The sequence below is a fragment of the Mustela lutreola genome, chromosome 15, assembly GCF_030435805.1.
Source record: "Mustela lutreola isolate mMusLut2 chromosome 15, mMusLut2.pri, whole genome shotgun sequence".
In the NCBI taxonomy this organism is placed as follows: Eukaryota; Metazoa; Chordata; class Mammalia; order Carnivora; family Mustelidae; genus Mustela; species Mustela lutreola.
This window is the reverse complement of record NC_081304.1, coordinates 50284145-50295130: the sequence shown is the minus strand read 5'-3', so window position 1 is coordinate 50295130 and position 10986 is coordinate 50284145. Positions and strand designations below refer to the sequence as shown.

Genomic DNA, 10986 nt, shown 5'->3' with positions numbered 1-10986 from the left:
TTTTTTTTTTTTTCCTGCTTACATTTTTTAAAAATTTCTTTTCAGCATAACAGTGCCCCAAGGCACCTCTTGATACACCCCTCCCTTCAAAGACATCTTCCCAAGGGCTCCAGCCTGCCTGATCTCTGCCTGTCCCTGTCTCCTCCAGGGGTCTGTCTTGTCTGAGCAGCTCCCTTTGATCTGTTAGGTCTTTATCTCAGGAGCTTTCACACCTGCTGACACAGACCTCCTCTGTCTCTGGCCTCCTCTGGAGTCCTTGCCTTTGATGCTGTATCTCTATGTTCTCTACCACCCACTTTCTTTCTTTCTTTTTTTTTTTTTAACTTTTTCTTTTCAGCATATTCATTGTTTTTGCACCACACCCAGTGCTCCATGCAATACGAATTCTCCCTAATACCCACCACCTTGTTCCCCCAACCTCCTACCCCCTCCCTTCAATACCCTCAGGTTGTTTTTCAGAGTCCATAGTCTTTCATGGTTTACCTCTCCTTCCAAGTAACAGTACTGATAGTGGGCACCCTTGTCTTATTCCTGATTTTAGTGGAAATGTCCCTATATTTTCCCATTAAGCTTGATGTTGGCTTTTGGGCTGACTCAAATATATTATTATATCATGTTAAATAAGCATCTATTCCTACTATTTTGAGGATTTTTACCTAGAAATGGTTGTTTAATTTTAGCAAATGTATCATTTTCATTTAAAAAAAACTCCACATTTAAAAAGATTGAAATGTTTTAATCAACAAATGAACTTCAAAAAACAGCAGCTATAAGTATGGAGATGATCATTTAAACAATAAGAAAATGCTTTAAATTATAATATTTAAACTTCCCTTATTACTATTTAAATTTCATTCATTGTATCAGTATAATATTTCATCTCAGCATCTACAATTTTAACAAAGGCTTGGAAAGTTTTTTGTTCAGAAACAGATGCTGGTCTAACAGAAACACATTTGAAAATATTTTTTTTCTGGTCATAGTTTCCAACACACCTATGAACTCGGCCTCTAATCAGTCTTGGAAGTTCACGATCCTGTTTTTTAAAAAATAAATATCAAAGAAGTTATTATTTACTTCATCTGAATTTCAGTTTTTTAAAAAACTAATCATATGACCAACTAAATATGAATCACCCCAAAAAGCTGTAATTCCCTCAACCTGATTTAGGGCCCCACTGCCTGTAAGACCAAGATAGCTAGGCATATATGGGTGTCCTGCCACAGAAGAAAGACATTCACTTGAGTAGGGCTTCTTACAAGCTGGTAAACTATTGGTCTTAAAAGACTGAATAACTCCCAATGTAATGGCACATGAATTATTCACTTTATTAGACTGCTAGAGTTCCACTTCCAATAAACAGCAGATCAGGTAGTTCAGAGCAACTCTCTAGCTAAGAACAACTCAAATAGGTGGATGAAATATTTTTAAATCTCCTCATAGACATTAGAGAGCTACCAATGCAGTGAGGGAATAGAGAGACTCCCATCTGGGAAAAGACAGAAGTGCAAAGTGGGGCTTGACATTTAGGAATGTTTCCCCTTGAGATTATCTGTCAAGAACAGCCAAGGCAGTTGAGAGTCTAAGAAACTGAGCAGAGGTTTTGACAGTCTCCTAGGACTGGGAGAGAAAAAAAGGAATCAGAGGCTCCCAAGGAAAAGAGATTCTGGTCACCATTCTCACTCTCACCCTTGGCCTAGGGTTGGTACCCAAAAGGGCTACACCTTTCATGGGATTAGTAAAATGGAAAAAGACCAGCAAGCATCAAATCTTCTGAATCATTAATTAAAGGTGAGTATTCTGGAATTCCCTTCACCAAATGGTCATTAAAAACACTGGGTATAAAAGGTAGCATTGATAATTGCTAAAAAGGCCTTATTAAAAAGCAGAATTTCTGTTCCTCAACAGCCATCACTATAAAAAGCAGCCCCCCCCCCCCCTGTGTGGCTCAGTCATTAAGCATCTGCCTTCAGCTTGGGTCATGATCAAGCCTGGCATCGAGCCCCACTTGGGCTCCCTACTTGGCGGGAAGCCGCTTCTCCCTCTCTCACTCCCCTGCCTGTATTTCCTCTCTCACTGTGTCTCTGTCAAATAAATAAATACATCTTTAAAAAAAATAAAAGACTGAAAAAGCAAACTATGGAGTATGAGAAAAAATTTGCAATACAAATAATGGACAAAAAATTGTACCCAAAATAGTCACACACAAAAAACCTCTGATAAATCAGTAAGGATAAAACAATAATTCAATAGAAAAGAGTAAGAGGCCTGAAAAGACTTTACAGAAGAAGGTGTCTAAGTGGCCAGTAAACATACAAGGTGTTCAACCTCATTAGTTATCAGGAACTGCAGAAAAGTAAGGTAGCACTAAAAACCTACATAGCTGAAATAAAAAAGACTGACAGTACTAAGTGTTGATAAGAATGCAGAAAAACTTAATTTGTCTACACTGATTGTGAGAGTCTAAATAAGTACAAACCTTTGGAAAATTCTTTGGTAAATAACTACTATATTGGAACATACACATGAACTATGATGCAGTGATTTTACTTCTAGGTATATGCTCAACAGAAATATGTGTATATGCACAAGAGATATATACAAGACTATTCATAGAATATTATTCATAACAGCAAAAAATCTGGAAACTTGGATATCACCAACAGTAGAATAGAAAGCTAAATTGTTTTACAACAGAATATTGTACATGGAAATATAAATAAATAGACTATAGCTACACAAAATATCAGATGAATCTTACAAACATTGTGTTGAGGGACAGACTTTAAAGACATACCATATAATACTATTTATATAAGGTTCAAAACTAAACAGATTTATTTTGTGATATTAAAAATCAGCATAGTAGTTGCTTTTAGGTAGGAGAGAGGAGGTAGAGAATGGGAGGAGACACAGGATGCATGGAGTGACAGCAATGTTCTTTTTCTTAGCCTTGGTAATGTCCACTTTGTGATATGTCATAGGCACATCACAGAACTGTACAATTATGATTTGTATACTTTTAGGTATATGTTCTACTTCAATAAAAGATTTTTTTTAAAGATTCTATTCATTTATTCATGAGAAACAGAGAAAGAGGAGGCAGAGGGAGAAGCAGACTCCCGGCTTGAGCAGGAAGCCTGATGCGGAACTCAATCCCAGGACGCCGGGACCATGACCTGGGCCGAAGGCAGACGCCCAACCAAGTGAGCCACCCAGGTGCCCTCAATAAAAAATTTTTAAACTTAACAGACTAGAGAAAAATAAGCATTAAAGATATTATAGAAATTAGTAATATACTTACTTTTTTTTATCTACTATGTGTCAGAAAACGTACATTCATATATTTTATTATCTAATCTCCAAAACAACCTTTCAGTAGAAATTGTCTTCCCATTTTACAGATTAAAAAAAACTCAGGGAATTTGAGCAGCTTACTCAAGGTCATAAAGCTAGTAAATAGTGGGGTAAAAGTTGGAATCCAAATCTGATTTCAGAATTAATACCAAACTCTTCTACAAAGTATCTAAGTTTTACAAAATCTCCAGCCTCCTTTGTCACCTGCAGCCTTATTCGTCACCAAGAATCTTTCCTAAATCCCAGCCCACTCCCTGCCTTCCTCCAACTTCAGAACCACTGTCCTTCCACACTCTGTTGATTATAAACTATGTGCAGTTTCCTCTACAATCCATGCTCTCAGCTTCATGTCCTTGCATATGCTGCCCTCTTACCTAAGAATTCATTCCTCCCACCTCCCACACACTTTGGCTTCATTTATTACTCTTTATTTATTTATTTATTATATATTATTATTATTATTATTATTATTTATTACTCTTTAAACATGTAAGATAAGTTACTACATTCTTGAAAAGTCTTTCTCTGATCTGCCCCATCCTGTCTATTTTATAGCACACTGTACATACCTCTACCTACCACTTATACCACAATGTAATATTTATGTACCTCTTTCTATCTGAGACTACAATAAATTCTAAGAGAAAGAGCTGTTTAGCACCTGTACTCTACTTTGTATCCCTTGCATCTAGTACAGCACCTGGCACACAGTAGGTTATCTCTATTAGCTGAACAAATAAACTTTAAAGTCAGAATTAGAACCAAACAAAATGTTGAAAGTAATACCAAATTGTTAACAGAATTTCTACTATGACGGAAATGTAGCCAGCCTTTGTATGTTTGGTTGGCACAAGCTTTGCAAAGAATATTTAAACAAATACTCACTATTTCATAAAATACACAAGGCAGAGTGTTTTTCCCATCTCTCATAAGGAAGGTCTTTGAATAATATGGACCAGGTGTAACAGCTGAATCGAGAACAGCTAAGCAACATTAAAATAGGGGAGAAAATCAGTGCTGGTAAAATGCAAGCAAATAAAATTTAACAGTGGGAACTAATATTTAAATAACTATTCCTACACAAAGCTCTTCTAGTTTTATTTATACAATAATACAGACTACATCTTAAGCAGGAACAATATCTCTGAAACTGTTAAATATTAAGGAAAACTAAATTTCTGGCCCTATTCAACTCAGGAGTTAAGACAGAGCCCCTGTAACAATCTTTCCCGTTTTAACATTATGAATCAGAAGAATACTATCAAAAATAACTAAATACGTCTTAAGTCACACAAATCAATAACAAATCTAAGAAATGAGGAAAATCCTAATAAACCTTAATATCCTTTTCCAAATTTTATTTTTAAGATCCCCTAGGTATTCCTATAGACATTTAAGACTATTGTCCAAATAGTTTGAGGTTTTCCAAAGTACTTTACCTACCCAATATTTCAAAAAGAAGTACAGTTTTCTGTGCACGTTCACGCCAGTACTTCATGCTTTCAATAACTGCAGATATAATTCTTAAAGAATTATCTTTTTCCTTGAGCTTTAACTGATAAAATGAGCTTTCCTTTTGAAAAATAAAAACATAGCATTAGAAAAACCTTTTTTTTTTTTTTACACTTATCTTAGCCAAAAGGCTGAGAAGCTATTCATTTTTTTTTTTTTCTTGTCATACTCCTTCACTTTCCATGTAAAGATCCTAGGTCCTTATGTATAGAATATATAAGAAAATATTGAAAATTTTAGTAGTTACTCCTTAAATTAAAGATATCATTAGCAGTTTATAGGAGGAGAAACTAGGATATACTTGAAGACAATAAACCAAGAAGAAAATTATCTGTATGGACATCCACGCACTCATTTATTTATTCACTGAATATTTTTAGAGCTTTGTGTGCCAATCCTCTGATAAACACAGGTGCATAGAACACAGTTCCTTTCCCTAATGTGTTCATACTCTAACAGGGGAGCCAAACACACTCACTTGTTCATTCCAAAAGTACTTACTGGCATTAACTATGTGCCAAACACAGCTAATGAGGAACCACCACTGAACAAAACAGACAAGATACCTCACCAATATTGCCCTCTAATGGAGTATTCAGAAAATACACAAATAAAAACATAATAGAATGTCAGAAATTAATATATCCTATGAATTCAAGAAAAACAGAGTAAAAGGATAAAGAGAAATAGGAATTATTATTTTAAATAGGTTGTTAAGTGAGGGTGGAGGTAACAACAAAATATAAAGGCCCTAAGATGAGAATGTATTTGGCATTTTTAAAGATCAACTAAGAATAAAGTATGTCAAGTACTAATTTCAGGGGGCAAGAGGGTACTTTCCCTCGTGAGGGTGGCAGTACATCAAAGAACACTTGATGGGACATTTTTTTTCTAACTACAGTTACCTTCCCTCCTCCTCCCCTTCCTAACCAAGATACGAATACCTCCCATTGAGAGCTACTGCCATAATGAACAATTGTTACTAAGGTAACTATCATTCTTTTGTACAAGGAAATATAAGGTTGAAAGCCACTGTGATATAAGCTACATTAGTCAGATTTCTAGCAAAAAAAAAAAAAAAAAATTACCCTAATTGTTGAAAAGACTTCTTAACAGGTGTATGGGCAAAACAAACAGGGTACTGAAGCCCTGAAGACTAACAACAATAAGAGACTTCCATTATTCTTAGGCTGAAAGGACAAGGGAAAGAAATAAAATTATCACACCTGTGAAAGCTGGACTCATGGAAGAGCTGTACCATTTGGGGACAGCTACTGCCCACAATACAACATTTAAACAGGGAGAAAATAGGAAAACCCAACCTCTCTCTCTCCCTCTGATTTCCGGCCAGTGACTACCATTGGCTGACCCCTAACAAGAGCTAGCCTGGGGACCTCAGGAGGCTACACTACGTAGGACAACTCAGCCTTCCAGAGCACGGAGAGTGGAGAGTAAAGAATCTTTTTTTTTTCCTATTTATTTATTTATTTTAAATTTTTCAGCGTAACAGTATTCATCATTTTTGCACCACACCCAGTGCTCCATGCAAACCATGCCCTCTCCAATACCCACCACCTGGTTCCCCCACCTCCCACACTCGCCCCTTCAAAACCCTCAGAGTGTTGGGCCAGGGTACAAGGAAAGGAAGGTAGTGAACAACCAGCACACAAAATATATAGAACAATTAGAGCAAAGGGTGGTGAGAGGAGGAAGTAAGGCTGATGTATAGATATGGAAAAAAAATAAACCAAAGCAGAGTCATATTAGAGTGCATATCCTGTTGAGAATTGTGAAAGGTCTGAAATGGCTAGTATATATTTGTAGATTATAGAATATGAAGCTGAAAAAGTAAAATAAACTCTGGCTTGCAGTCCAAATCGAACCTGCTGTCTGTTTTTTGTAAACTTTTATTGGAACACAGCCAAGTCTATTATTTATGTATTGTCTATGGTCGCTTTCAAACTACAATGGTAGAGCTAAGTGGTATACTTGAGACAATATGACTTTAAAGTAAAAAAATATTTACTATCTGGCCCTTTAAAAAAAGAGTTTGCTGACCTCTTACAAAAAATTAGACTGACACATAAGGAACTGGGAGAAATTTCTGTAAGTAATGGATAAACTCTCATCATCTCAATAATGAGTCAACAGTGAGATTCAGAACCCGTAGGACACTCTAAGGCAACTATGAAAAGGAACACTCATTCATAATCACAAAGAAAATATTTGAAACCTTTATCTACACCAGGGACCAGGTATTTGTGTTAATCATGTAATGCATGCCATGAGATTGATTTTTAAATGCTCTTATCTCTGTAATTTAAGTATTTATCTCATATTTTTAAATGTAAATGATCCATATTTATAAAGTTTACCTTAAGACTACTTTTTTCTGGAATATCATCCAACATTTTCTTCTTAAATAAACTTTGTTGAAAACTTGGTTTAAATGCCTGTAAAGCACTGCTTCTGTCTAGACCTCTCATTGTGGAGCCAGGTATTTCTGACGAATGTGTTTGTCTGAGTACTTTGGCTTCTCTTTGGTGAGATAAGTTAGGAGGTTCTGATATTCTTAATTGTTTCCCTTGCTGAGCTCCCCAACAGGAATTTATTCCATCATTTGCCACCAGGTTTGTTCTTTTGCATTGAGGCCTAACATCATTTCTGTCCGATGGTTTCCAGCTGGTATTTTTGCTGCCATCCTTGTAGCTGTAATAGATTTTTTTAAATTAATATTGGTTTTTTGTTTCTATATACATCTTCTTTTAAAAAATTAATAGTGAAAAATTATGATTTATAAAGTACTTTGTAACTATTGATTAGTTGGAACTTCCAAATACATTATCACAACAACTCTACAATAGATCATACCTCTCTTTTTAGGTGATGAAACCTAGGAAGTAACTTGCCTGAAGTTATACAGCAAGTTATTGTCAATCTGGAACCCAGAGAATCCTAGTCTCCCAACTCAGAGCTTAGTGTTATAAAGTATATTTTTTAAACTATAGGCTTTCATTTGACAGTGGTTGTCTCTGAGTGGTAAGATTCTGAGGATATTTGCCTGCTTCTTTATGCATTAATTTTTTAAATTTTCTACAATAAAATTTTAACAAGTTAAGTTATAGCTTATAGGTGATTTTAAATCACAAGGAGAATAAATACAAGCAGTGTAGATAACTTTGATTAGAAATTTTATGCTTTTACTACATAGCTTAAAAGTCCAATTAATCAATCTGTTGCAACATTTTAGTAACTACATTAATCTAAGTGAATTATATTAACTGATGAGAACATGATGTTAATGAGGCCAAAATCCAAAGTATAATTTCTAAGCAGACCAGTTAAGAGTTCAACAGGGAGAAACTAATCCAGGTCACAAATTCTTATTTCTGGGTAATTTTCCTGAAAATATCACTGGTATTACAAGGGGGCAAATAATACAACTCATCCCTTGTTAGAGAAAATAATAGAGGCTCCACAGTGACCAGGCACAAGTCCAGATTGTATGGGGCCTGAAGCTTGTTAATGTGGGCAGCCTTCTTAAGTAAATTGGGTGCAAAATTAGGTATGAAAATAAGGACAGGAGAAATCATGAATAATTTCAAACCTTTAAAAGTTGATAAATCTCACAAACTTCAAAATATCCAGAAAAAAATTACTTGTGTTTTTATTAATTAACTGTCTGATACACCTCTTTAAAATTTTTTCTACATTCACCACCTCTTCATATGACAGCAATTTTATTTTCAGTAGAGAGAACAGAAACCAAACTTCGCCTGTCTCCTCTCATGGCTATAAAAATTATGTTTATTATTCAATTTAGAAAAGCTTCTTTGTTTCACAACTCCTTATTTTTTTTTTTAAGATTTTATTTATTTATTTGACAGACAAGTGGGCAGAGAAGCAGGCAGAGAGAGAGGAGGAAGCTGACTCCCTGCTGAGCAGAGAGCCCAATATGGAGCATGATCCCAGGATCCGAGCCAAGGGTGGAGGCTTTAACCCACTGAGCCACCCAACCACCCCTCACAGCTCCTTATTAATAATGCATTTTAACTTCTTCCCACATTTTTGTCTAGCAGGCGCTCCTGGCCTGGGAACAAGCCCTGGAAGAACCACAGTCCTTTGACCTTCCTGACTGAGCCCACACAAGGATGCTGCTTAAGCAGCCAATCTAGCTCAGCCACGTCCTCAAATCCCAACCAGACCATGAAAGGTACTAAAGCTGTAGTGGCTTCTAAAAAGGGAAGGGTAGTGTCTGCTTTGGATCCTTCTCTTTGGATCTAGGTGTTCAATGAGATCCCAAGAACAAGCTGTTAACGGGGGCTACATGGATGTGAAGATAAAGCAGAGATTCTAAACCTAAGCAGAGAACCAGAGCTTCAGCAGATTATCAGCCACCTACCTGGGTTTTCAAATGGTTTTTGCTCCTGGATTATCTGTTGTTATAGTCCAACTGTCTGATAGATTATCTATGATTTCAAATTGGAATATCTAATACTGACTGCCTGTCCATATTACAATGTTACCTAATTCTCAATTGCCAGTCAGAAGGCATTTTCTTACAGCATCTGCAGCTGAAACTGTGCCTCTGAGGACGATCTCAAACCACTGAATGGCCTAGGTAATAAGCCCTGGTTCTAAAGAATGTAACTAACTGGTTCTGAGGAAACCAGCATGAGCAAAACTAATTTTAAAATATATATATTGTTTTGATGTACTTATTAAGTATTTTATTAATGTTTCTCCCCTTTAAAAAATATGGTATCTCGAATAAAAGTGAAGGTAAGGTTAACTTTACAGGATTGCTGTAAGGATTATTAAAATAATGTACCATAGCACTAAACAAGACTGATAGAAGATATATGTTTGATGTTGTTTCTCTAATATTTTGTTCCCAAAATTATTTCCTTCGGTAGTTACTAGTTACTCAAGAATACTAAAATCCTCAACCTAACAAATAACCCATGTCCTTTCCCTAACTATTTATTTTTTCATCATATTTAGGGATTAAACTTAGACTCTTACAGCAATAATCCAGGAGCATTCTCACCATCTTCCTTAACGGTCATCTTCATTTCCTGAAAACCTACCACTGTTTATGTACACACATTTTGGTCATCATCTTTCTTTCTTACTCTGTTCTGTTTATGGAGCTGACTGTCTTACTAGGGTGAAATTCACCATTCTATTTGGTTGGCAATTCCTAAATATATCCAACACTAAAATACAGTTATTCCTGACTCTTTACCTACTGCCAATTAGATTATTAATGATCTGTAGCATGATGACAAATATAGGCATAAATTTCGATATAACGTGAAGAACGCTTTGGAAACATATTCACTGACAAATCTGCCCATTTTTTAAAAATTTGCCTATTTTTAAAGTCTTATATAGCATTTTAAAACTTCTTTTATAAAACGTAGCTAATACTGCTATGGGGTTAGTTACTATTTAGCTTAAAAATTTCCTAAATGTAATTTTGCCTGAGGAAGGAAGAGGGAATGGAGGAGAGAAAAAGAGGGGAAGGAGAAGGATAGAAAAAAGAGAAATCTTAAGTAAACTCACCTCCAGTGACTCTTGCTTCTTTCAGTATTTAATTGAATAGACTTAGACACGGAATCTTGACTTCTCGGAGGATGAGAAACTGAATGTGGTATTTGCCTTTCAAAGAAATAGGTCTTATTAAATATTAACAGTTTGTTTCCAAACTGAGAAATGTAAAATATACAATGAAGAATAACATCAGTCAGTAACAGACACATATAGTCAGTGGTATATATTTTTCCACCTACCCTGTGTTCACTGTTTTCACTGAAGGAGGAAACTCTGGATTCACAGCTTCCCAAGCCCAATCTCAAAAGATACAAATAGCATAGACAAAAGTAAGATATGTATCATTTTTTAAAAATAATCACTTCATATTTATTTAATAGGTGGAAAACTAAAAGCCTAGAGAAGAAAAGGACTTGGAAGATATGGGTATGTTCTTCAAACAGCACTTTATTGTGGAATTTGTTACAGCCTGCCTTATCAATTTTCATAGATGTCTTCCTTTCTCATTATATTTTAAACAAAGGTAGTAGTTTAATCTGTATCTTTTCCATGATCAGTTCT

The 10986-nt window shown here is 35.5% G+C and overlaps 1 protein-coding gene across 5 annotated transcripts in view; it reads right to left on the bottom strand.

Moving 5' to 3' along the window:
* Window positions 1-732: 732 nt before the first annotated feature.
* Window positions 733-10986, bottom strand: part of LOC131816313 (spermatogenesis-associated protein 22-like) — a 27455-nt gene continuing 17201 nt past the window's right edge. For all 5 annotated transcript variants that reach the window (XM_059148936.1, XM_059148938.1, XM_059148937.1 and 2 more), the window contains 6 exons: window positions 10665-10725; window positions 10438-10533; window positions 7245-7578; window positions 4801-4930; window positions 4243-4340; window positions 733-1036 (listed from right to left, as the gene is read on the bottom strand). In XM_059148936.1, the coding sequence (XP_059004919.1) occupies window positions 845-1036; window positions 4243-4340; window positions 4801-4930; window positions 7245-7578; window positions 10438-10533; window positions 10665-10725 (911 nt within the window). In that variant the 3' untranslated portion in view covers window positions 733-844. The remainder of the gene's footprint in view (window positions 1037-4242; window positions 4341-4800; window positions 4931-7244; window positions 7579-10437; window positions 10534-10664; window positions 10726-10986) is intronic.